General features: G+C 43.5%; 1 protein-coding gene across 10 annotated transcripts in view; it reads right to left on the reverse strand.

Annotated features, from left to right (window-relative positions):
* The window catches only part of herc1 (HECT and RLD domain containing E3 ubiquitin protein ligase family member 1), a 76,686-nt gene that overhangs the window by 13,120 nt on the left and 36,414 nt on the right, over nt 1–27,152 (reverse strand). For 3 of the 10 annotated variants that reach the window (XM_078255198.1, XM_078255217.1, XM_078255171.1), the window contains exons 31-66: nt 26,890–27,045; nt 26,691–26,797; nt 26,496–26,606; nt 26,238–26,408; nt 25,699–25,938; nt 25,210–25,293; nt 23,434–23,993; nt 21,479–22,124; nt 20,640–20,913; nt 20,323–20,560; nt 20,042–20,208; nt 18,758–18,874; nt 18,114–18,369; nt 16,974–17,095; nt 16,636–16,862; nt 15,897–16,165; nt 15,649–15,701; nt 15,253–15,453; nt 14,574–14,748; nt 13,078–13,345; nt 12,336–12,549; nt 11,597–11,856; nt 11,375–11,502; nt 9,423–9,559; nt 7,306–7,506; nt 7,042–7,172; nt 5,686–5,903; nt 4,809–4,926; nt 4,380–4,583; nt 4,013–4,114; nt 3,736–3,909; nt 2,555–2,854; nt 2,383–2,448; nt 2,126–2,251; nt 953–1,091; nt 474–655 (exon numbers count right to left, since the gene is read on the reverse strand). In XM_078255198.1, the coding sequence (XP_078111324.1) occupies nt 474–655; nt 953–1,091; nt 2,126–2,251; nt 2,383–2,448; nt 2,555–2,854; nt 3,736–3,909; nt 4,013–4,114; nt 4,380–4,583; nt 4,809–4,926; nt 5,686–5,903; nt 7,042–7,172; nt 7,306–7,506; nt 9,423–9,559; nt 11,375–11,502; nt 11,597–11,856; nt 12,336–12,549; nt 13,078–13,345; nt 14,574–14,748; nt 15,253–15,453; nt 15,649–15,701; nt 15,897–16,165; nt 16,636–16,862; nt 16,974–17,095; nt 18,114–18,369; nt 18,758–18,874; nt 20,042–20,208; nt 20,323–20,560; nt 20,640–20,913; nt 21,479–22,124; nt 23,434–23,993; nt 25,210–25,293; nt 25,699–25,938; nt 26,238–26,408; nt 26,496–26,606; nt 26,691–26,797; nt 26,890–27,045 (7,142 nt within the window). The remainder of the gene's footprint in view (nt 1–473; nt 656–952; nt 1,092–2,125; nt 2,252–2,382; nt 2,449–2,554; nt 2,855–3,735; nt 3,910–4,012; nt 4,115–4,379; nt 4,584–4,808; nt 4,927–5,685; nt 5,904–7,041; nt 7,173–7,305; nt 7,507–9,422; nt 9,560–11,374; nt 11,503–11,596; nt 11,857–12,335; nt 12,550–13,077; nt 13,346–14,573; nt 14,749–15,252; nt 15,454–15,648; nt 15,702–15,896; nt 16,166–16,635; nt 16,863–16,973; nt 17,096–18,113; nt 18,370–18,757; nt 18,875–20,041; nt 20,209–20,322; nt 20,561–20,639; nt 20,914–21,478; nt 22,125–23,433; nt 23,994–25,209; nt 25,294–25,698; nt 25,939–26,237; nt 26,409–26,495; nt 26,607–26,690; nt 26,798–26,889; nt 27,046–27,152) is intronic. The other 7 variants (XM_078255253.1, XM_078255225.1, XM_078255244.1 and 4 more) reach the window with 6 other exon arrangements.

Consider the following 27,152-nt stretch of genomic DNA (forward strand, 5'->3'; position numbering starts at 1 on the left):
GCAAAGTGAAGAAGATTGTGACACCAAAATAATATATTACTATCAGGTACTAGAGATGGGCAATATATCAACATTATATCGTTATCGAGATATGAGACTAGATATCGTCTTAGATTTTGGATATCGTAATATGGCATAAGTGTTGTCTTTTCCTGGTTTTAAAGGCTGCATTACAGTAAAGTTATGTCATTTTCTGAAATTACCAGACTGTTGTAACTGATCTATTATTTGCCTTTACCCACTTAGTCATTATATCCACATTACTGTTGATTATTTATCATAAATCTCATTGTTTAAATATTTTGTGAAAGCACCAATAGTCAACACTACAATATCGTTGCGGTATCGATATCGAGGTATTTGGTCAAAAATATCATGATATTTGATTTTCTCCATATTGCCCAGCCTTATCAGGTATTGCAGTCTCTACATTTACCAGAACCTAAACACTCTTGGGGAGGGAAAAGACTGACCTGTACCACCTCCTCTCCTTGCAGCGCTTCGATCTGTCTCGGTCGGCGCTGGCGGTCGCTGTTCCCGTGGCCCAGCTTACCGTAGTCCCCGTCCCCCCAGCTGAACACCTCACCGCTCTCTGTCAGAGCCATGGAATGACCGTCACTGCCACATGACGTCACCAGCTGAGTCACAACAAAACCTGAGGGGCAAAGAGACGACTGCACTGTCATGGCAGAGATAATGACAGTTGTTAAAGTAGCCCTCTCATCACTGCATTGATTCGGAAAGATAATTCGTAAGAATGCTTATTTTTTTTCTGCCGCAAGTTTAACGCAGCATGTTATAAAGAGACATTATTAGTAACCACAACTCTATCCTAGTGCCATTAGAGAACAAACACGTGAGCGCGTCACACAATACTGAATCAACCATTCCAGCTATATCCATCACCTAACAGTATGTACGGTAAGAAACAACTGATTTTTTTAAGCATCACCTTGAAGAGCTGAGATGACGGTGAGAACGTGCAGGTCATCAGAGTTGCCCTGACCCAGACGGCCGTAGCTGCCCTCCCCACAAGCCAACACTGTCCCGTTAGGCTGGATCACAAAGGTGCAGTTCTGACCACACACCACCTGAAGGAGGGAAACAAAGAGGAAACGGATGCAGGGAATTATAATCACATTTTATGACATCGGCCAACAACAGTGATCAGATGTTAAAAGCCGGTATAGACACAATACATGCAGTTTGAGAAAATATAAACTCAAAAATTCATTAGCTCAAAGGGGCACTCCAGTGATTTAAAATTAGCCTTACATAAAGTTTGGGGCAATAAGAGTTTTTGTCTCTAGTATGGTTCCAAAAACACTGGATCCTGCATGCATAATATTATTTTTAACATGTTTCTTTTCTTTCTTAATCCTCTGCCGCACCGGGCCGATAGTCGTGTGTCCCAAACCGTTGACACTAGTCAGCGGCGGAGCTCGGCAGTGAGAGAAATCACTCTGATTGGCTGTTTAGCTTAAGCAAATCAGTGCATGAGAAAAGAAACAGAAGTGAGGAAAGCAAGCAAACGCCTGAAGTCAAGTGGGTGGGGGATCAAAAATAAACTTGTTATATCAAGTAAGACTGTCTTTTTAGCCATTGAGCTTTTTGGCAGAAATTGTTCAGAAACTCAACAGGCTTTACGATCTGCACAAATAAAAAAAATTTCAAATGTGCCGCACTTCCGCCGCATAAATTGCCGATTTCTGCGCAAAATATGCAGGGCTTGCATGATTTCATAATCCCCGCATTTTCGTTGCAAAAAGTCACACATATCTTAGCAGAAAGTTGAACAATGTTGCATTTACTTCACACAAGAGCAGCCATTTTCCCGTTGCCATGGGAACGTTATGAAGTGACGTAAGTGACTGCAAACCCCGCGATGAAGCCACGATGAAACCGCAGTTTTTGCAAGTTCCCGCAATTTCATCGCATAAAATTGCATAAATATCCCGCATATTCCGTCGCATTTTTTAAGAAAACATGCCGCATAATCAAGGATTTTTGCCCGCAACAATCACAAAAAAACCCTCCTTTTTCTGGAAGGACTGATTGTTGCGATTACAGGCAACAGGCTGGTGTTTTGTGGATGTAGTAACAGAGACATGACATGTCTGTGTACCTGTTGTGCTAGAGAGAAGGATGGGGCGGTGGTTGGCACCAGGATGTTTCTGCCAGCCTCTGCCAGCTGGCCGTGTCGCCCTGCACCCCACAGATACACATCGCACTTCCCCCCAAGGTGCCAGTCCTGCAAACACACACAAACATGAATAGTGTAGACAAAACGTGAGTTAAAATGGCAGTTATTACCTCCAGAGTCTGAGAATAAACATAGACAAACCATTTATAACAGCTAATCTGGGTATAAACCTAAATTACCTCTGGTCTGGAAGTGGCCCAGGACATGATCTGTTCATCCATACCAGACACCCATTTACTGTTGTCCTGTAAAAACAGAGTGCAAACACTGTTATTATATGCAACAGTGGGTGTTGATTACATTATAAATTGCTGTTCCAGCAGTTAAAGCAGCAGCAGCTGCCTCCCTCACCATGAGCAGAACCATATCATCTTTGGGCACAGGTTCCAGGTCGGGAACAGAGAACGACTCGGAGAAGGCGGCGCCTCGAGCGAGGGCCTCCGCCGCCTTGACCGTTGTAGAGAAGCAGTCCAACCAGGCCCACTCGCTGGCACACCAGACGGCGGTGCCAGACTCTGGTGGGCAGTGTCGGAGGTTAGGAGGCACAGGGGGGCGACACAGGAGCTGGTCCAGGTGGAGACCCACAGCCAGGGAGGCTAGGCACTGCATATAGGGGCTGTGGACGAGCTGCTCCCCACATACGACATGGGGCTGGAGGTGGAGAAGAACAGGGGACATCAGCAACGAGAGGCAATGATGGAGTTTGTAAGTTAAATCACCCTCAGGCACTCCACAGTAATATCATTGATTCTAGGAGTTGTTTTTTGGTGCAGTGATGAAGCATTTTGTCATACTATCTTTTCTCAGGCAACCTGGTCTACCTCTTTTGACTTACAGTCCACATTACCCAGAAAGCCATTCAACAAACCCCAAAGAAGCAGTGGAAACTTGTAGGTCTTAATCACACGCACATTTAAACTTTTTGTAAAATTCTAAGTTTTGGTGCATGAAAAATGAGACAGCTGAACAGAATCAGACCATTTCCCACATCTCTTATCACCACACCAACATGCGTTGTCGCTGTGTTGCTTTCGGGTGTATTATTTTTATTCTTATTATTATTTTTATGATTGTGGATATGATTATTAACATTGATGTATCAATGCCCGTACAAAGAAGGCCCTGCTTCCTTTGACAGGATTGTGCATCTGCAACTGTGTATATTGGAGAAAAAAAACGTCCTTATTCAGACTTTAGGTTATGAATGTTAGTTAGTTAGTAGGTTAGCTCACCTGGTTGAGCGTGCGCCCCATGTACTCAGTCCCTGCTGCAGCGGCAACAGGTTCAATTCTGACCTGTGGCCCTTTGCTGCATGTCATTCCCCCTCTCTCTACCCCTTCCCTGTCATCAGCTGTCCTATCTAATAAAGGTCTAAAATGCCCAAAAAATTATCTAAAAAAAAACAAACATCTTCTGCTTTCGACACTGCACTAAAAATATGTTCACATGGTTTTGTTTTGTTAGATTATTAAAGATTATGATTTAAATGTAAATGGTGTTTGGCAGTAGATAAATATCGAATGTCTCTGTACCTTCTCATAGGCGTACTGCTCCTGCAGCATGACAGGCAGTCTCTCCAGGAAGGCCCTCATGCAGGGTGCCATGTTGAGGCCGACCACGCCCTGCTTTTTCAGAGCTGTGCGGCAAGTGGCCAGCACGTGGTTGGATGCCATGAACTCTTTGGAGCAGTTCACAACCAGCACATCCTGGAAGTGAAGCAGACCAGAGAGTTAATACTGTAAGTATTCATTTCTTTCAGGGATGTGGATAGAAACATGGTCAAATACGAATCGGGTAAAGATGTCGTACCTTCGACCTGTTGGAGCAGACAGCGATACCCACATCTGGGATCCAGACAATGTTCTGGATCGCACCTGAACCGGCTACTACTGTCTGGAGCACTGACCCGTCCTGTTACACACACACAGCCACACACACACACACAGCCACACACACACACACACACACACACACACACACACACACATTGTGCCTGTAAGATGAGTGTATAAGGAATAATTTGTTCTTTTCACACATCTTTGTATATATGTGACTTGTACCTGCAGTATTACCATTTATCCTGTTTGGGTGTTTTCACCTTGATTTGTGTGCTTGTGTGTGCTTGTGTGTGCTGTGTGTGTGTGTGTGTGTGTGTGTGTGTGTGTGTGTTTCTTACCCGCAGGGACCAGATGTTCACGAGGCCTCCCACTCCTCCAGATGCCAGAGCCAGACCATCGGGGCTGAAGGCCAGCGTTCTTACTGGGGTGATGTGGCCCTTCAGCTGGAAAACACACGTTGCTCCACTTCCTGACCACCGGGAAGACTGCAACACAGTGACAGCAGGTAAGTGGGGGAACGCACGGTCTTTTCTCCTACGGCTCTATGTACGTGCAGAGGGAATAAACAGCATGATAAATTGGCAGGAATCAGCAGGTTTGGTCAGAAATATTTAGAAGCTGAGGCAAACATCCCATCAACATTCATCAAATGTCCAGGAATTTAAAAATAAACAGCAAAAATTTTTTTTGGGAATTTGACCTTGTATACATTATAACATGAAAAAGGCAAATTAAAGTCTCATGTAATTATTTATGAATGCGTGTACCATGAATTTAGGTTTTGCTTCATTCTCCCACCATCCCTCTGACTCAGGGGAGGATTCTGGGAAGTTCGAGATGTTTTGAGGAACAGTCCAGACTGTGACCAGGCCATTCTGGCAGCATCTGAAAAAACACAGCGACACATGAAAACCCACCCAACTACAGGAAATATTCTTTCACAGAAATATATTATCCTTGTGTCACAAACATGCCAGGGTTGAGAATGAGAATGCAGCAGATCAAACGCTGAACACTTTCTGTCAGCAGTGACTTATCATTTCAAATGTGCCTAAATGTGTGAATGTTGACCTTTAATCTGCTACCTACTTACATACTATTGGACAGTTTCATCTGAAGCACAGTATCATATTTTATACATTTGTCACGTCTTGTTTGATCCAAGAAATATTTTTGAAAATCTTTTTCTGTAAAGTCTCCAGCTGTCAAACTAATTTAGTGCAGTAAAAAGTACAATATTTTCCTCTGTGATGTAGTGGAGTAGAAAGTAGCATAAAATTAAAATACTCATGTAAGTAAAAGTACCTCAAAAATGTACCAAGTTACTTTTCACCACTGGCTAAATCTATGCATCTGAAAAAGCTTGTGAGAATGTCCTCCAGGTGATAACTGCACTTTATGTAGTTTCTCTTCTCATGATGACTTTATACCGACTTGTATCCATATCTTTCAAATTGAATATTATGGATTTTAAAGCAATATTGTCACTTTATCAAGAAAAACTTCTCAGACAGACAATTTGAGGAACTCATTTAAAGGATGATTGCAAAATGAGTGTGGAGGGGAAGAGAACACCACATAAATAGAATAGAACCAGACAGTATAATCAGCCAAAGTCCTGCCTAGTATTTGAGGACAACCTACATGGCCAACATGTTGAGGTGCTTTGGGCCACGTCCAAGGAGGCCGCACCAGGCCACACCGTTAACCGGGGAGGGGTGTCGAAGACTCTGCAGGCAGCGCCAGCCAGAGCCTGAGTCGAAGTGAGAGTCTGGACTGGCCCACAGCTTCACCGTCTCCTCTTTGGCACAAGTCAGCAAGATCTGTCCAGTAGGATTCCACTTCATACTGGTGATTGACTCCTGTAACAACATGAAGAAGTATTCAGTTCTGAGAAGGAGTAAAACATGATTAAATTAAATTAGGGATACTAATTTACATTTATTTTTCTGACCAATAACCGACCCTCATTCACCAATCATTAACCGTTAACCGACAAGCAGGCAACGGAGTCCCAGTTCACCCGTCCAGGCTGCTCGGACATACTTTCCTGGAACCGCGTAGCATCAGCGCGACTGACACAAGTCCATAGTGCTCCACGGGCTCAGACATATGCTCCGCGGAGCGCTATGGACTATGGAGCGCAAGTCCATAGCGCGCCGCGGAGCATATGTTCGAGCCCGTTTCCACCGCATCCACCTGCGAGGTTGTCAGCTGTGTGTCTGCCCGGCATACTGCCTGCCACTCCTCATCAATATAGCGGCATGTGTCATGTAGCTCTCTGCTGTGTGCGCCGTCCGTCCAGCAGAGAGCCACGAAATTGGCAGCAAAAAAAAGATCTTAAAACGCAACTTGCTAGTGCAAAGTTTGCAAGTTAACTAGTAGTAGAAATAGATTGTATACCCAATCTTTCTTTACAATGAAAAAAAAGGTTTTTTTAATTACCTTTTATTTTTGTTTTAATGATATTGTTTTTAACTGTTTAAGTGATAATCGGTCAAAACTATTATTGTCGGTTAACGGTTAAACGGTTAATCATTAACATCCCTTGGATGGATGGATGGATGAATAGATGGATGGCTGGATGAATAGATGGATAGATAGATACTTTATTGATCCCCAAGGGGACATTCAAGGTCCCAGTAGCTTAAAGACATCACACACACACAGGATGATAAAATAACTACAAAAAAACAAATCCACATGAATAATATGGACAATAAAAGAAAAGATACTAAATAAAAAATCCACATGAATGTACTAAGGGATGTATAAGCATGAGACGCTTGCAGTGACAGGGCAGGTAAGGTGCTCCATGGTAAGGTGCTCTATGAGAGTGTGTGCCATGGTGGTAGTGGTGGCAAATAAGTCCAACAGTGCAAGGATATGTAGACATAGTAATATAAAAACTATATAGTAGTGCAAGGATAAAGTTTAAAAAAATACAGCATTAAATATGGGCATTATAAGGGAATAAAGTAGACAGTAGGATTAGTTTACCTTGTGTGCATCAATGACCACAATGGCTCCTTTTTCTAAGGGCTCTTTGGATCCTATCAGCAGCTTGCCATCTGCGTAGCCCACAGCAAAAGGCTTGTCTTCACTGTACCAGGCTATGTGCATCACTGCCACTGAGAGAGGAACAGAATTATCATTTGTAAACTGACAACAATTTGGCAGGAGTTGTGTCATTTAGAGTGTATAGTCAGAAAATATCACTCAGCACAGAGATGTAGCACTCATTCAAAAACGTCCTCTTCGTACCATCTTTCCTGTAGCAGTGCTCCAGCTCGGTGCGGTGCATACTGGAGGTATCCAGCACCTCAATGAGCCCCAGAGATCCATCCATTCGTCCCACCAGCAGCATGTCCTTGGGTTCCCCGCACCACAAGGACTCTGCCTGCTCTTTAGGCCAAGCCAACGCCGACACCCAGTGAGGCTGCACGTCCAAAAGGCCCCTACCACCTTAGAGGAAGGGAACGGAAGTCACCGTTAGTGTAGTGCTGTTACCACGGTCAATTTATTACATCGACAATATCCAGTACTGTTCAAAGCATGGAAATCTCGGAGTCAGATGTCTGAGAGGACTACTCTATATAGTCTGAATGCTCTTTGATGCTTTTTAGGTTGTAGAAAATACATTTGGTGTCTGAATTGGTTTTTATTTATTTGTTCAAATTTAAGTTATTATTGAAGGGAAGAAGAAGAACATAAATATAACTGCTGATTCATAACTTTTGATTGGTATTGTATAAGGGTGTGACGAGACACCCAGCTCACGGGACGATACACGAGATTGGGTCCATGAGAACGAGACGAGAAGAGATTTTAACACTGTTTTAAAGAAAACTTCAATGATGAAATATGACTGGGAAAATGAGTGTTTTACTCAATCAAAGTCAGAGAATGAAAAACGAGCACTGTGAAAGGTTTTGCCACAAACTTAAATGGCTTCTCTCCTGTGTACTAACCTCTTCAGACCTAATAACTGCGGCGTTTCCGCCGGGAATCCAAAATGCTGCCACACAAACGATTTAAAAATGGCGGGTAGGGTTGGGTACCGTTCACATTTTTATCGGTACCTAAAATTCGGTGCTGGTAGCCAACGGTACTTTTTCCCGGTACTGTCCCGTGTAATAATTACAGGCGTAATTTTGCACTTGTGTACTGATATCTTGAGAGAACTTTTCACCCCGACGAGAAATATCGTCATGTTTTAATATCGCGGGATCTTGTCACACCTCTCGTATTGTATGTTTACAATCTATACATTATAAGCAGTTATTAAATGTATTGGGGTGTGTAATGGAATGTGAATAAGGATACATTCAGACTGCAGGCAAAAGTTGCCCAAATCTGATCTTTTTTTGGGGTCAAGTGAAGAAGTAGTGTGAACACAAAAATCTTGCCCAGATCTGATTTTTTTTAAATCATTTGATTGAGACCACTTCCATATGTGGTCCTGAATCAGACCCAGGTCTGATATTTTTCAATGCGGCCGCAGTGTGAACAACCAAGGCGGATTTGATGCGACTTTTACGTCAATCTACATCGACATTTGTCACAATTATGCACCGGCGAGGTTAGCCCTAGACACAAATTAAAAACGTGACTAGAGCTACAAAATGGAGAACAGTGATGGAGCAAGTCAATGGAGGGAGAGGGAGGTGTTAGACCTCATTAGTGGATGCTCATTAATGTTATGGCTGCCATTACACAAACATTTTGAAATAAAAGCCAAAATGCTTCCTTCCTCCATAACCTCCCTAACTTTAGTGCAACAGCGTGCTGCGTCTGATGTCATTGTTATTGTTCTTTTGCGCATGTGGGCAAACGGTTCACACTGGAATCTGATATAGGCCACATTTTAAAAGGTAATGTGAACAGCCAAACAAACAATCGGATTTGAGCAAAAAATCCAAATGAAGCATTAAGAACATAGCCTAAAAGAACTAACGAACTAATTGCACAGCAATGCCCACAGGAAGATGGTAATGCAGACACAGTCACAGTTCAGTGGCACTAGAGAAACTGGGCTCATGAAAGCTAATAAGAATGGGATTGTGGACGTTCATCCTGGAGGCGACTGAAAGTGGCCAAGGACAGATGGTTCATGCTGCAGGCTGTGTGGTGGGAGGAAGGACATGACGATTGGACCACATCCAGTGAATCTATTTTTAATGGGAGCTATAAATTCTTAATGCTGTCTCATTCATATTCTGCTGACCTCACACACACCAGTGGTACAAGCTGAACCACATTACACATTTTCAAAGAAAAAACATTTTTCAACGCAAACAGAGTTTATCATTAACATTCCGTCTAATAAAATAAAAACCAGAGTCAAGACCCCAGAGGAGCTGGAAAAAATAAATGCTTACCATTAACTTGCCAGATGTTGACCATTTTCTCCATGGCAGATGCCAGATATTTTCCAGTGAGACTCCATGCCAGAGGAGACATACAAGGATCGCTGGGAGATCCCAAACTTGACACGCCCTCCTCTGAAGAGCCATCACTGATGAGAGAACACAGAATAAAAAGCTGCATTAATTTATTTATTTGGCCACTTAGAGGCAGCTTTAAACAAAACATCTGACATATTATCACCTTACAAAGTTATATGGGGAAATGTTAGCACATACTAACACCCTATAAAGTTATGGGGAACATGTTAGCAAACAGTTGCGTATTTACACATCAACAGAACATTAGTATTCATTTAAATGTACTGTAAATCCAACATTCACTCTTCTCTGAGCTCTATTTGGTTTTCTCTAACTCTAGCTGCTCAATGCTCTACTTTCTTCACCAGCTAGTCGTTAACTCTGGTTTTCTGGTGCTTGGCAGGTAGTGTGCAGTGGGTTTATCAGAGCGGTTTACGTGATGGATAGATAAAAGATGCTATAATGCTAGAGCTGAGGGCAACTGCAGTTTGATGATAATTCACTGGAGGCCCCCTAACCCTACAACCCCTTTCACATTACGCTTTAGACATTGTCAGACCAGAAAGTGGCACAGCAAAATTAATCTGCAAAACATTTAGTTACAGAGGTTTGGTGATGTAGCGACTACTTGCAGGGCTTGTTTGTGAACTACTGTAGCTGGCAAGCCAGAAACCACTAAGACAAAAGCCAGCTGGGACACGTAAACTCTGGTCATTCTCATTCACAATAGCTTCCCGAACTTTTTCTCTAGACTGTAACGTTTACTCCCACCTTAGCCTTTTGTTCTCGGGATTATAAATCCTTTCATTCAACAAAGTTTTACTGATGAGGGGAAAACGCTCTCCGATTTAAGGAGCGCGCTAACGGCTTGCTTAGCAAATTTCAGGTTAAAGTTGACCGAAGTTGAACTCAAAGTGGCAGCAGATTTGCTTCACCCCCCTGAATCTACTGATCGTGGCAATTCCACTGACATGAATTGATTTTGATCCTTTGTTTATGAAAAAAACACTGATTCCTGCAGCTTTAACATAGCACATAACATAGCTGCAGAAAAAAAGCATCAAAATGATGTCAGAAGGCAGTTTTGCGACTCCAATGTGGACTCAGGCCCTGTTTACACAATAACGCTCGCGGGTGAAAACGACAAAATATTTTATCAGATGTGCCTTTCGTTTAGACGCCGTTTTTGGGGATTAAAAACGCAAAAAAGTGAAACCAGCCTCCAGAGTGGAAATCTTAAAAAACGCTCCACCCTCGCGTTCCAGTCTAAAGGGTGAAAACGCAAAAGTCTGCTCCGATCTGTTCACTGTTCACTGTTGCTCTCGCGTGTATGCGTTCACGTCACAGGCATGCGCCAGCACAGGAAAACAACAAAAAACATGTCGGATTATTTCCATACCTCGGACCTTCAGGTTGCCCTAGCAGCTCTGATGAACATACACAAGCCTTTTCAGCAGATGACTCCCGGTCCACGCCCTGTTGTGCCTTTGTGGCTTTGAAATCTAAGGTTGTTTAGAGCAATAACTCCACCTCCTCATCTGTCCAGACAAAATTGTCAGCTTTTGTTGCTTGCTTCGCCATGTTCTGGTTTCGCTTCTACTTCTAGAAGTAGAAGGAAGGTTCTACGCAGGCGCGCGGACTTGGTGGTGTTGTGCGGCACCTAGCCGCCTGGTGTGCATTCTACATCAAATTTAACACACTTTTGCTCGCCTAAACACGGAATACAAAGTGAGAACGCAACGCCACTACTGCGTTTTCTCTTCAGATTGTTTCAATCTAAACATAGCCTCAATCAACTGATAGAGATACACAGTAAACTGTACAACAGCTTTTCCCTTCATATGAAACACTGCGTTTCATTAACATACTGAGGTTGAATGTCTTACTCCTTATTGAAGATGCAGGTCTGCTGGAGGGTGTACTGGTTCTTGGTTACGTTCCACATCCTGACGGTCCCATCGTTACCACTCGTTGCCAACAGGCCTTTCTTACTGCACCAACCACATGTGATGACCTGAGTGAAAGAGACTTTATTTAATACCAGTTTATATTCAACATTTTGAGTTCTGACCCAGCCAGGGAACAGTCCTCATCCTATGTTGACTTACTCTGCTCTGGTGAGCCTCTAGCTTGATGAAGGAGCACTTTCGCAGGTCCCCTGCCATGTCGACAAAGGTTTGCGGCCGGCTATGGTTGTTGTCGCGGTCGTGAGCGGCCAGCGTGCGGACTAGCTGCTGGGCGGCCCACTGCCGGTGCTGCGAAGAGAGCCTGGAGGACAGGCAACAGGCCGCCAAAGCATTGGCCAGCTCCAGAGGCCCTACAGCGGAGGGATTATGGGAAGGATGGGCATACAAGTGCGCAATTAGACCTGCTCGACACGGAACAGAAAGTGACAAGGTGGCCCAGTGAGTGAGAGAAGGAACAAAAATGAAAGTGACAAACAGAAAAACCAAAAGGTGACCCCAATGAACAGAAAGAAACACGCTGGAACAAGCATGAGTTGTGTGTTCATGAAGACTTAACAGACATTACTAATAAATCATAACATTACTACATGAATAACACAAATACATGATAATAAGTATGAGAGGATTCAAAATGAAAAAGGCCACAAAGTAAATCATTTTGACACATTGTTGAAAGATACAAATATGGAATGTGGCTTAATTAATCAAGGCAGTGGCATGTTAAGTAGGTTAAATTACTGGTATTTTAAAAATTGCCAATATGAAATGTTATTGATTCGGAGACTAATGAGATGAATAAATCCACAGAAACCGTGACCAATGGACTGGATAACATGGAGCACCAGCTGATTTGTATCTCCTGCTCCTCCAAGCTACAAACCTCTTTTCTCCAGATCAGCCTTGTCATAAGCAGGTCTGAGTCTGGCGCCTTTATCTGCGAGCAGGGCCACCAGAGCCTGTGTCACCACAAAGTTGGGAGAGGTGACGAGCTTGTTCTCCTCGGCCACGCCACGCAGGAAGCTGGGCAGGAACTTCCTCTGGATGGGGTCGTCTACTGTGGTCAGATTCATGCCGGTAGCAGCCGAGATCAGGTTCTGGAGAGATATGAATATTAAATGATTGTGAGTTGCAGCTTTAATTTCTTGCTCGTTGTGTCATACCACCATTTTTCTAATGTTATAACTGCATCTTTCAACATGTTTATTAAGATCTCCATCATGTTTGTTGTATTTCATATATGTCCTATTGTCTATTGCTGTGTCAAAAAATGGCTATAATCAGTATTGTTTGGGTGTGTTTTGTTGCTTTGTATTGCTTGCTACATGTACTGAAAAGTGGACATTGTTGCGGTATTAGTGCACTAATGTTTTTTTGCTTCCTGTCTTTAGAATGCTTATTTTGTTGCTGTCACTACTCCTTTGTCCTCTATCTAAATATAGGCAAATAATGCCACCTAAAATACTTTAAGTGTGAATAATCTGAGTCAATAATCAACTAGCTACCTGTCTGAGACACAGAAAAGACATAATGTTTGACTCTTGACTATGATCCGTTAAATGAAACATCAGATCTCAATAAAGCCATGGTATGAACTCAGAAGGCTGATGAGTAACATTGTGTACCTGAGTGCAGAGCTGCACCAGCAGCTTGGCGGCGTTGGGACTGTTGGAGGCCAAGCAGCCCACTGCTGTGCTGAGGTAAGCCAGACAGGAGATGGGTTTGCTGGCCTTGGCAGCCCCGCGGGGCCTTTCAGCATGGCCGGAGCCTGATGTAGGACTAGTGGAAAGACCGGCTCGGCCTGCTGCTGCCAGGCACATCAGCCTGACCAAAGTCCTGATGTCGGTCAAACCCAGAGACTCCAGACCGGCTGCAAGGCTGCAGCTCGAGCCACTGTTTGGGAGAGAAGGGAGGGTGGAGGGAGGGAAGTCATGTTTTACATAACAGACAGAAAACTTCTTCCATCTACCTGTGTACATGTGCATTTTAGGAGAATTCTTAAAATAGTCAAAATAATGTTTGACTTTCTTCATCCAAAGGGTTGAAATTAATAAAATATTTTGGGGAATATAGATGTCTTTAATTTTATCAAACTACTTTATGTCACTGTATGCAGTTTTTTTTAGTGGTTAGCAAAGACAAAGGTTGAAAATATTTCTGAATTAATGAAGAACAGTTGCTCAAATAAACATTTTCACATAAAGTTTAGTGAAATACACTGTAATCTGAGCAATTTAATTTGTCTGAGACATCACTCCCAAGAGTAATCAGATTATGTTCATGTTTTTTTTATGTCAATATGTCTCAACATATTCTGATGACATTTGGACATTGTTTAGAGAAGGGTCTTTTTTTGATACTCTACCACAAAGGTTGTGAATTTTCAAATCCTACTAATAGTGTTTTTACGGTATGAATAGCTAGACAGCTAATGTCAGACCTGCAAACTGGGAAGGTAACCTGGGAAAAAGGTATTTTACAATAACTTTGAATGCATCACGAGGCTGGCGAGGCGAGTCTGTGTTTTTCAGACAGCGGCAGCTACAGCTTGGTGTTACAATCCTCTCCAGTGAAATACAGACACACTTTTACACCGTTTAGCTGTCAGCATTTTAACCGTGTTTACTCCAGCTGCTAGCTAACGGTAGGCTAACGTTACCTGCTATTCAGTCTGGTAGATAATGGTCGTTAAGGCACCGGTGCCGTATTAGCACCGGGTCTCGGACCCCCTGGATCTACACGATTCACGTGGATGATATTTTCCCATTCAAAACAGCGCCGAAAAGCGACTAGTTTGCAGGTATGTAATGCATTTGTTCAGTCAATGTTTCATTTTAATTAACCTTTATTTAACCAGGTAGGCCGTTGAGAACAGGTTCTCATTTGCAACGGCGACCTGGACGTTATGAAATAAAAAGAAAAGTTTTGCTAATTAAAGAAATGGGCATCTTTAATCCCGCATTACTGAAGTCTGCGAGATTACAGAAAGCTTTACCCTCTGAACAATCAAAGTTGTTATTGTTCATGTCAGCTAATCAAAGTAGACAGAGTAGAACAAGATGAAGATCTATATTCAGGCCATATAACCCACACCGACGGACAAATGGAGTTTGCAGACTACCTGACAGACAGCAGGGACAGGGCTCTCATCACCATGCTTCTGGCCAGCAGCACCTGGGCTGCAGCTGTCACCCTCCTAAGCGCCATCACTCGGTCATGGGGGTTCTGGAGGGCTGCTGCCTGCTCGCCGAGGGTCACCCTGCCCGATGAACTCTTATCCACCGCGGTCTGACAGCCTAAACACAAACACACACTCAGTTCACTGCTATTTTTTTTTTTTTAAAGCTTACAGGGTTAATGGTTGAACCAATCGCTTTACTTGACTATATAATATCAATGCATAAAATATGTTGTTGTCTCCAGAAGTAATGGGATCTTGTTAGAGCAACAAAAATGAATCGATTAGTTGTCATTTATTGAATTAATCAACAAGTATTTTGATAATCGATCAATCTGTTGGAGTCATTTTTTTGTGGGAAAAAAAAGGTAAAAATTCTTAAATGTGTATAACTAAATATGTTCTAGTTTCTTCTCTCCTCTGTGACAGGAAACTGAATATCTTTGAGTTGTGGACAAAACAAGACATTTGAGGACGTCATCTTGGGCTTTTTGGGAAACACTGATCCACATTTTTCACCATTTTATAGAACAAATAACTAATCGATAAATAATCATCGACAAATGAACCAACAATGACTCATTGAATCATAAGTTGCAGCCCTAGATCTTGTCCTTCTCACCTATCTGCAGCAGGGTCTCTTCCATGCTGTTGGAGGCTGTCACCATGGCAACGGAGGCTCCCAGTGGGTCGCTGTCAGGGAACTGGACAGCCTCTGGGACGATCCTACGCTCACTAAGACCCAGCGGTCCGGCCAAAAGCTCAAACTCCTCCTCCCCTGTCAGCTTCTCATCTTCGTCAACGTCCAGCATGTCCCAGTCCTCTGTAGCGGGACGGACAGGCGCAAACAATTTGAAATCAAAGACAAACACAAACGTCTTGTGTATCATTGCAAGACAAATTAAATACGTCACATTAAAAGGCATACTATGTAACTTTTCCCTGTAGTTCCAATTAGACAACCTGTTACATAGTATGCCTTTAAGTTCCAAATTGAGTTTGAAATGTTTACAATTACCTTCATAGACACTGTCCTGTTTTCCAAGGAGGTCAGGAGCCTGTCCCTTATACCTGAATACGTAGCACACAATGAGAACATGAACATGTATCAATGTAACTTCTTTTAAATAACAAGCTAAAACAAAATAGTACAGATATAAAACAGAATGCCTGATGACTTAAGCAGGTGGCAAAAAACTGCTAAATGCTAAAATACAGCCCAGAAACAAATATGCGTCCTTGTTCACTCAATCTTTCTGTGCGTACCTCTCCACAATGGGGACTTTGGCCTTGCTTTTGATGGCCAGGTACTTCTCTCTGCAGCTACCACACAGCAGGTAGTAGGGGTTTCCACTCCCACACTCGCCTCCGAACCAGCCGTCTACGTAGGAGCCGTTACTGCGGTAGCCTTGCCGGTTGGCGCTGCGGCCGCAGCCTGGGTGGCTCTTCTTCATGTGTTGATTGAAGTTGGCCACGTTGGCCTCGCACAACTCGCACACCACCACTTCATCTCGATCGTCTGTCTCGCATACGTGCTGCGAGATGTGGTACAATTACAGAGGAACACACGCAGACAGAGACACACACACACACACACACACACACACACACACACACACACACACACATATATATACATAAAGACAAACACGACACACGAGACAGAGTTGTTCAGAGCAGCAGTTAAGCCTCCATACAATGTGATGTGCTAGAAATATGAATCGACAACAGCTTTGCATTAATAAGTTCCAAGCGACAGCCAATTATCAGCACTGGGAATAATCATTTTGTTATTGAAAAAGTGTTAAGTCTTTCATTCCATGCCAATTAGATTAGTGGAGTGAGTGTGCTTTTACAAGTTACTGTCTCATAAAGCCATCCATTTCAGCGTGCAGATATAGTATGAAATAACTGGGAGTGAGAAGTGATGCAGGGCAGGTAACGAGCAGGTTACGAGCAGAATGGTGATGGCAGCCCTCTGGACATAGCAGAAAGTCACACACACCCATGTTGGCCAGTCCAGTACCTCCGGGATCCACATTCCCAGAATGTCGGTGTCACTGGCGAGGTCCTGGCCAAACATGGCCTCCATGGTCTCCTCGTCCAGGTCCATCTCCAGCTCTTCGTCAAGGTTGAAGTCGTAAAGGGCTCCCGGATCTTGTTGCTGTTGGAGGGATGAGACCTCCCGACGTGACTGGCTGTGGTGTGCCTGCACCGAGCGGTACAGTCCAGCTTAGAAGGAGAGGAAGTTTAAAGTGAAGTGAGGGAGTGGGAGGTTTACCTGCAATTTCTTTAGACAAAGTGTGAAGAAAGGTAAAAGATGTCTTTGTGGAATATTCTTACCAGCGCGGGCTAACAGCGTGCGCGCAGCCAGGTCAAAGCGGTGTTTCCTACCGACGGCAGAGCGGCCTCTGAGTGGACCACCGCTGGAGGCTGATGCACTGTCCTGCTCCAGACCATCAGGACTACAAAGTACACAAATATAGACTTTTAATATACTGTATACGTTTACAAATTGGCCTTTTTATTTTATTAGATAGTGATGGTTGATAGACCAGAAAGGGGGGAGAGAGAGGGGATGACACAGGCTGCGAGGTCGGATTCGAACCCGGGCCGCAGCAAAGGACTCAGCCCGAACTAGGTGAGCTAGAGGTCCCCCACAAATTTTTTCTGTCATTCAGTATAAAGTGTAAACTGTAATTTTTTCTGATGATGCAATACAGTATTTTTACTTTAATTAATCCTAAGTACATCATACTCTGCTGTTTATCATGATTTCACTGACTCAAAGTAGAACATACAGTTTAAAAAAACTTCAATATCCTGCTGAACTTCTCAGGGGTTCTCACTTGGTTTACTCTCTTCTGCAGATATTGATGGCTGTGAGCTTCACATTGTTTTGAATTATTAATGTGTAGTTGTGTAACAAACTTCAAACCTACCCACAGAGTCTGTTTTACTCATCATATGAGAACAATTTGCACATATTGGTCTATACTTTGCCCATCTTTTAGAACAGTACATTTTGTCGCTGTTACTAAAATTTGGATAGTATTCTTTCGATTTAGAATTAAGATAATAAGGTCTTCACGGTCCAGTTCTGAGGGACAGAGTTCCGACCAAGGACCTGAGTCGGACCGGGTCCAATTATGCGCAGTGTACTTGGGTCGATTTTACTGCCACGGGTCTGCGTTTCAATATGTCTAATATCAAAGTGTACTCGGTAACTGACGATGTCATACTTCATAATCACTGCAGGAGAAAATGTTTTAGGAAATTAGTTTCCTATAGAAAAGCCTTCTTGCCATTAAATGACAATTATTTTGGAATTTGTTTCACAGGTATTCATAAAGATATGATTGACATAGAAAATGTTTATCTTCTGTCCATCTTTCATCTCCTGGTGTAGGCTGTCGCATACTGTTGTGGATCCAACCTCTATTTAACTCACAAAGCACTTTCACTTGACAATTCCAACTGTACCTCTCGATGAAGCCCTCCTCCATTTCTGAAGTATCTGCACTGGCGATGTCTCCAGGCGAGCACAGATACGGGCTCCTGTCCAGAGATTTGCCTCCAGCAGAGGCTGTTGCACCCGGACAGGACGAGTCAGACCCGTCACCAGCAACACCGCTGCCCCTGGTGTGAGGCTCGTCGTGCTCGTCCTCTGTACCTGGATGCTCGATCATCCACATGGCCAGCACCGTGATGTTCTGAGCGTCTGCTTCTCCTCGAGCGCCTGACATAACAGGAATACACACTGGACCCATCAATAAACCACACAATGATAGTCATACCACAATATTCAGAGTCATATCACACAGTTTTTGGGGACATCATGAATTCCAACCTTTCATATACGACCTGCTGTGCTTTTTTAGGTCATGGTTAAAGTACTAATATCAAATTCAATGCCACAGTTATGTTACCCTCTGCTAATAACAACATGGTTGTTTTGCATTGTGGATTTACTTGGTATAAAGCAGACAATTTTGATAACCATGTGTTTTATATAATTGTAAACTGAATATCTTTAGGTTTGAAATGTTGGTCAAACAAAACAAGACATTTAAAGATGACCACTTGAGATGAGGAAACTGTGAGCAGCATTTCTCTCTGAGACTGACCGGTGGCTTCCAGAGCTTTGGTGATCTGGCGCAGGGAGAAGCCCATCTCCAATAAGGGCACAGCGATAGCAGGAGGAGGGGGAGATGTCGACAGCCTGCTGCTGGGGTCCGACATAGCTGTAGCAAACAACCAGCACAATTAATTTAATTGTTATTATGAAACATGGGATATAGGTTTGAATATCGCACTGTGTGTTTGTTATGTGTAAGTATCTGTTATTATATATCTGTCGATGCGGACAGACAATCGTAGGACCCGGCATACTAGCAGCATGGCTAACTGCTAGTATGGTTTTAGTAGGTGCATTGCCGCCACACAAATGAGCCATTTAAGTGACGCTCCCCTGCTGCCCCACAACCCTGCACTAAACGCCACAATGCCTGATTTGGTGTGAATGCAGCCGAAGGACTAAGCCCACTATTTAAATCATCATTGGTTTCACTTTACTTGAAGGTATCTACATAAGAGTGACATGACACTGTCATGAATGTGTCATAAACATTATAAACAAGCCATAAAGGTTTATGACATAGCGCTTCTTTTAGTAGGTGTCATTCGGTTCTTGTCATGACAAGTTATGGTTATGGGTCATGTGTTCATGACAGTGTCATGTCACTCTTATGTAGATACCTTCAAGTAAAGTGTTAGCTCATCATCTAATAATTAAGGCTGCCCTGGGAAGTTTTCTTGTAAACAAACACAAGCTATGCTTACATTTACTGTTACTCACTAAAACCAACCATTTGTATCCTTGAGGTCTAACAAATGTAAAAAAAAAAATGCAAATCCATTTTTTCTAAAAAGTTTGAAACCTGCATTTTTTACATTTATGTTTACTAGCTTGCTGTCTCAGTTTTTACAAACAGGAAAAGTCAAGGCAGGCAGCTCCATCAGTCAGTCTGCTGGGCATGTGTGGGGAAAAGGTCACTGCTGTGTTGCCGATTAGAAACTAGGCCAAAGTTAGTTTGATAATCACCAGCTGGACCCTAAATTTAGAGCATTATGTTTATTTAAAGTTAGATATTAGACTTGTATCAGTAGCTCTGTGATGTTTGCATCAATGACCGTGATCAACCAGAGAGTTCATATAAAGATAATTTCTTTGGGAAACCCTGTGTTGTCATTAAGGATATCCGTCTTCTATTTGTTTGTATTAACTCAAAAACACAGTTAACAAGGTAGAAAATGTGCAGTTTGTGTTGGCTTAAATTGGCAACAAGCTGTACAAGCTTTTCACCAGCACAACAGCCATGTTTACGTGCATGGCAGTCTGGCATACTTACAGGTACCCGTTCTGTTTTGTGGTCTGGAGGGCTGGGAGTCAGGGGACGTGAGACTCTGCCGGCGGCCGACCTCATCTGAGGGAGAGGTTGGCAGAGAGGACACCGGAGGAGTCTGAGCTCGACGGGTTGGAACAAGGGTAGTAGTCGGGTAGCTTGAGAACATTTGCCTGTCACATCACAGAGACGCATTCAAATAATCATCTCAGTTTAATCATACATGACAAACAAGGCTGATAATTAACACTAGCTGACTGACAATATGCGCAGCCATCTGTTCTGACCTGAGGAGGCTGAGAGGCATGACCCCCGGAGACTCCGAGGCAGGGACAGTCTCTGTGTCAGTGACAGGTGTGGTAGCAGTGGTGGTGTCCTCCAGCGATGAACTCATGAAGGAGGTGGTGCTGGAGGCAGAGGGGCTGGTTGTGACTGGGGTTTGTGCCAACTGCTCACCCTCTATACCTTCCCCCTCACCTTCTGGTTCACTTCTCACTCCTGAGGGAAATGACAAGACAGACAAAGCTGAAAAAAAGTTTGTTATTTTTACAGCAAGAACTCTCCAAGCACTAATAAACAACATCAAATCTCTACATATTCTCACCAGGCTTGGCCTTTCCCCCAATGTGCTCCTCCAACAACCCATTCACGACCAGTTTGTAGATCATGGCCTGTGCCCTCTCCAGGTCTGCCAGGCCCAAGGCCCGCTTAATGGGGGAGCGCATCACTGCCCGCTTCACCATATGACGCATGAGAAACTGCAGAGCTGCCCGCATCTCCACTTCTTCCTGGCACACTGGCGAGGTGGCAGCTGTGCTTCCACTGGTGCTGGCATTTAGATCAGCATTGTGCCCGCTGGGTGCTGCTTCAGGTAACACCTTGATGTCAGAGGAGAGAATAGGTATCAGGTATGAGATTTTACCCACATCACAGATTCTGTATATCTGCTCCATATTATTTTAATTATTCTATTTATATAAAAACAAAATATAAAAACAGGGAAGGGGGGGTGAAAAACAATAAAGAAATAGTTTAACATTTTGAGCTTTTTTTTTGCGGAAATGCACTTATTCCCTTTTTGCCGAGAGTTAGATTATATGAATACTATTCTCATATCTGTTCGTTAAATATAAGACTCCTTAGAGACTCATTTGACTCCAGAAGACACTCCAGCACATAACAAATGAGATATAATATTAATAATAGTGAGTAATAATAGTGCTTTAGAGGCTCTAGTAGGCTAGCTGTTTCCTCATGTTTTCAGTTTTATGCTAAGCTAAATAACTTCATATTCAACAGATAGATACACCAGTGGTATCAATCTTCTCATCTAACTCTTCCCAAAATGTTAAACTATGTGCCTTAAGAATTTTCTGATACCACTATAGAACATGTGATTGATTAAACTGCTCTTGTATAGGTAAACTAAGCAAGTTGCAGTACCTTTGGTATAAGCAGCAGCTCAGCATACTTGCTACAGCTAAGCAGGGCGCTGAGGGTCTTCATGGCTCCCAGGTAGAGGTAGGACAGCTGCACAGCGTGGATTTCCGACTGAGTGGCAATGGAGGAAGAAGAAGGCTCATGACTGCGGGAGCCGTGCTCGTGGCCTTTCTTCCTGTTCCCCTCAGCAGGAGTAGGAGGAGCTGCAGTAAAAAGGGTCTCATTTCCGCCTACCCCTCCGCTAACCACAGAGGAGATCTCGCTCTCGGACTTTGAGTTGGGTGCCACATGTGCTTTCACCTCATCCAGACTGTGGGACACGCGCAGGTCAGAGGTTGTGGTGTTTGGAGCTGCTCCGGGCGGGGCGCCAATGTTATCCTTTTGTTCATTACGGTTGTGCCCCTCGTTGTCCGCCTTTTCTTCGTTACTGGTCGGCTCGTGCCCAGTCGAGGATGCGTTGCGATGCTTCTTGTCGTGGCGTCGTGCGCTGAGCTTAGCGGCGGTTTCCTCATGGATGCTGGTAAGGTAGGTGAGGTCCAACAGCAGCGAGGCGGTGAGGCCACGGAAACACGCCACGTCGAAGGGCAGCGGCTCGCAGGGTTCCAGGTTGTATAGTGGAGTGTCACTAGGCGACCAGAAAGTTGGGAAGCTTTAATAGAAGGGAGTGGAGAGTGAAAAGAGACAGGGGAAGGAAACACAAAGTGAGGGAAAGGGCAGGAGAGAAAGAGCACAGCATGCAAGACAGAGACAGAGATGGAATGTGTGGGTACTGGGTATGGCAAAATAAACATGCGGCTCGATGACTTTTTGGACCATGCAGAAGTATAATGGATTAATAATGACGCAAAAGGGCAAGTCAATAACACAAACATGAAAACAGTGAATTCGAGCAAAGGAAAACAGAAGGTGAAAAGGTGATTAAAAGGCTAATGGGCACAGAATGTCAGAGGAATGTGATTACAGGCAGTGAAGAAACATTTAGCCTCAACTGTGATTAAACATACACTTTATCAGCCATGTGGTCATACTGTTGATGACTGTAGGCCTAGACAACAGCATATGTCACATATATACCTAGAACAAAACAAGTCATGCATAGCACTGCTGTTGGACCAACAATAATCTTATAGGAATTAAAGGTGCTCTAAGCGATGTCACGCGTTTTTTAGGATACAACATTTTTTGTCACTTACAGCAAACATCTCCTGACTATTCGCGAGCTGACTGTCCCCTGAACACACTGTAAAAAAAAAAAAAAAAACTGCAGTCTCTGTAGACAGCCCAGGCTCCACAAACGCCAACAAAAACAAACTGGCCAACCTGCACCACCAAACATAAACAGTCTTCCAGCGTTCCAGCCAATAACCGACAAGAAGGATTTGGGGGTGGGGGTTGGGGGGGGAGGGGATGAGGAGGAGGGAGGGGCGAGCTAGCCACGTTTTGTTTGAAAATACTTCGAACGTCAACAAGAAGTGCCGTCACCCAACATCGCTTAGAGCACCTTTAAAATGGGTTTTCCCCCATTAAAGTGGTTATTTCACAATATACAAGAAGTAAAAGCAGGTTCCAGAGGCCTAAATGTCACAAAGTAAACACGTTTCCCCAAAAAGCAGTGACATTGTAAAAATAAAAATAAATTCCTAACTAGTTGACAATTTGATATCTATAAAATACACCAATAAATAACTAGGGCTGTCCTTGACTAAAGAACTTCTTAGTCGACTAACATTGATTTAATGGACAGATGTGTAGAACTGAGTTTCTCTGCAAAAGATCATGCAAAAAGCGCCACTTTAAATCTTGTGTTTACAACAAATGTGCTCATAAGTTTCGATTAATCAACTAATCGACTCAGAGGGGCAGCCCTATAAATAACAAATGTAGCAATATATACACAAAGACAAATGTCAAAGAAAAGTGACAAAAAATATGCCACAGCAAAACGTTTCGCCCAGTACCTGATGGTGATCTCGGCCTCGTCCCACTGCACCTTGGCTGAGGTACTGCCTTCCTTCACCACACCCAGCAGAGTAGCATGCCTCCCGGTCTGCTTGTGCACACATCGCCCACCTACGCGTAGGCCTGCATCCGCCCCCCCGATCACCGCCAGAACCGGCCAAACTTCTGTACAGAGTGTCCTAAGGTGGTGCTCTGACAGCTCGCCCAAGCCATGCTGCCGTCCATGGCGTCCCCTCTCCTCCTCTGTCCTCATTGGCGTTTCTTGGCTTTCTTTTTGGGTGTCGTGCTCCTCGCGGCTCTGCACCGAGCGACTCTTTTTCAGCCTCTGACCCCCACCGCCGCTAGATGCACTGGCGGACTCTCTAAAGCACGGTTTGATTTTGTGGAGCCGCTCGATCATGGTCTTGTTGATGCGATGGGTCCAGTGGTCAGTGCGATGTAAGATTCGGATCAGCTGAGTGGTGGCCTCGGCCAGGACAGTGGCCATGGGGCTGCAGACTGGGTCACCAGGTAAGAGGTCTCGAGGTGTTCCCCTCATCTGCATGTCACAGATCTTAACCTAGAAATAATTAAAAAAAATAAGCAGACTATATAAATTATATTTAAAATAAATGCATAGATACCACATATACAGTAAATGAACAAAACGGCAACATAAAACCCATTAATTCAGATAAGATTAGTTGTACACTTTTTAAAACAGAGCAGAAGTAAAACAGCAGAACAACATAGCAGAAAAAAGGATTTCCGATAGGTCAGTCTGCACAATAATTAAAAGCATCACAACTTCTTAGATAATTTAGCCGCTAAAAGAAAAGGCAGGGCAACCCACAGATGCTTAAACCAATGAACACACACATTCCCTTCATCTCGCTCTAATATCTATCTATATCTGCCATTTTTAGCTTGAGAATAAAATGACATTTTAAAAACATCAATATAAATGTGCCGTAATTAGCACAACAGCTAATTTGTTCCCTTAGGGCTCCTGCACACTGCCTGCGTGGCGTGAGCGTGGCGTTTCTGTTGCGTAGCGGCTGCGTGGATTTTTCTGTCTTTGCACACCAGAAACGTGTCTGACGTGGTGCTGCTGCTGCTGCTGCTAGCCTTGTGTGTACACATGGATGTTTCCCATTGACTCAAGCAGTAGTATACTTCATGTTAAACATAAATATAGACTGATCTGATTACAGCAAAGACAACGTCGGCAGTATTGACGGCAAAATAGGCTACAGAATATTTCGTTCTGTATTGATAGGTGCAATATTTGAAAATCAATAATTTATAAATTTTTTTTAAATTACATTTATGTCAAAACCTAGAGACTTTCAAACATGTTATTTATTAAATGTATTTGTGACAAAATGACATATAAACATCTTTTCCTATTCTATTTTGCCTGGAAACGTTTCCAACACGCTTGCGTGTCGCGTGAAAAATAGGTGTCGGTTCTATTTCTAGCATGAGACGTGCGTGTCACGCAGCCAGTGTGTAAGCTCTAACCTGTTCACATGGGAGCCGAAATAAAAATGGACACGCCACGCAGCCAGTGTGCAGGAGCTCTTAGTCCCAAGGACCAATGTAGGGAGGTTAACTCTTTTTATTAAAACACTAAATACATCATACCAGTAAAGAAGATTTAAAAACAATCTCATCCCGAAGTAACTGTTGAGTCACTGTAAACAAACGACAAGCAAGCCAGCAGAGGTAAAATAACTCCTGCAGATGGAAAAGAAGTATGCTTCTCAGACAGGTAGACAGTTATGTGCTCTTACCTTCTCTCCTGGGTTACTGCTGTAAAACATCACGCAGGGATAAAGCTCTGTGGCGTCAACATCTTCGAAGGCTAACTTTGGTTCCTGTGGAATCACAAGTCATAAGTTAGGCGTGGACACAGAACGCTGAGGAGATACATAGCTTTTCTTGTATGGATTGTCTTTGTTGATACATGTTGTATTAATAAATGAATATGCATGTGTATTTAAGTGTCCCAGTCTTTAGGCTTTATTCCTCTGTAGTCAAGATAAGGTTTGATAGGGACTGACAAAGAGAAGTGGCTCAAACAAGAGGCTAGCAATGATTAAGTGTGATTGTAAGATTGTAAGTTTGTGTACATTTTTCTTTTAAATATAAACAGAAACTATATACACACACAAAGATGATAAACTGTTGCGTGTCACATGAATATAACCCCAGTCTTGTCATCTGAAGACAAAAGTAGATAAGTTTGAAAGAGTTTCTGATACTGAGCTAGCGTCTCTCACCTCTCCGTTCTTGCCGAAAGAGATGGTTCTGGCCTCCATGTCCAGGACACAGGTGATGAAGTCTCCCTGCGTGAAGCTGCTAAGTGTCAGCGTTTGCTCCCCATTGTGATACAGGTTTCCGCTGTATGCTCGGTACAGCCACATATCCGACGTGGTGCGGTGGTTGAAGTCGTGCACGGGCCATCGTGAAACGCCTACACATGTACCCTCATTGCCTCGGTTCTCCTTCACGATGTAAAACTACAAAAGGAAATAAAACGTGGAATGAATCAAAACAGGGAGATGACTACAAAAAGGAGATAGTTTATACTTTTGTGTAAAGCACTTTCCCATCAATTAAAGACCTGTCTCGACTGTAATAATTGTATAATGATTTGCAATTAATTGAGCCCTGTTGTGTAGATTTAGCTGACTTTATAAGGGGTTCTCTTAAAATGTTACCACAATGCACAAAGAAACTGTGGACTACAACAGCAAAGATAACGCTGTTATTACCATTTTTGTGCAACGTATGTAGCTTTAATAATACAACAGTGTACCTTCCACTGATAGCATCCAGAGGAGATACCAGTAGAGGCTAGGCCATAGCCTTTACCCCCACTGCCATGCGTCAGCCCCTGGCCGTTTTCTACCACACAACACTGAGCCTTCTCTGGGTCAAAGGACAGTTCCTGAATGGGAAGGTTCTCGTCCTCCTCCTCTGCCTCTCCCTGCGGGTTAAAGAAACTATCAGTCACTCAAACACACACTGATTATCAAGACACATGGGTAGGGAGGGAGAATGGTTGGTCGCTCACCTGTAGTTTGAGTTCCTGAACTTTTTCTCTAATCTGGATTGAGTGTTTGGCTTGAGCAATGGGAGCTTCCCACATGCAGTCAGACAACAGGGAGAACAGCCGCTTCACAACCTAGAAGAGAACAAACTAGATCAGCTCACGGACTGACTAAAGGTCCATTAATGAGGACTTACAAAAGAACAGTAAGGGGCTTACCTGTGTCATTTGGTCATCCTCCATGTTGGCCTCACAGGCAGGCAGGACAGCTTCCAACACATGAAGAGCTAGGAGCCGAGTTCTCAAGTTTCCCACCAGAGGGACCCCTGGAATTAACAGTCACCAAGGGTTAATGTCTCAGCTATCTTTTCACTTGTATCTGTGTTGTGTGTGTGTGTGTTACATAAGCTGGTTGTACCTGAGCAGCATTTCTGCGCAGCGATGTTGAGCAGCACTTCAGTCCATTTAGGGGAGGCCATCTTGGACTGGATGGCCTTTGAGGACACCACTCTCCTGAGGAAGACGAGGAAGTCTCCAAGGTGAAGCTCAGCAGTATGCTGCTTACGCACCAATGCTGAAAAACAAGACAATAACAACATAAATACAATTAGGGGCTGAATATTACATTTCATTAAATACAAACCTTAATTCCTTATAATTTGGCCCACCCATGAGAGAGAG

This window comes from Sander vitreus, chromosome 1 (assembly GCF_031162955.1).
Source record: "Sander vitreus isolate 19-12246 chromosome 1, sanVit1, whole genome shotgun sequence".
NCBI classification, from domain to species: Eukaryota; Metazoa; Chordata; class Actinopteri; order Perciformes; family Percidae; genus Sander; species Sander vitreus.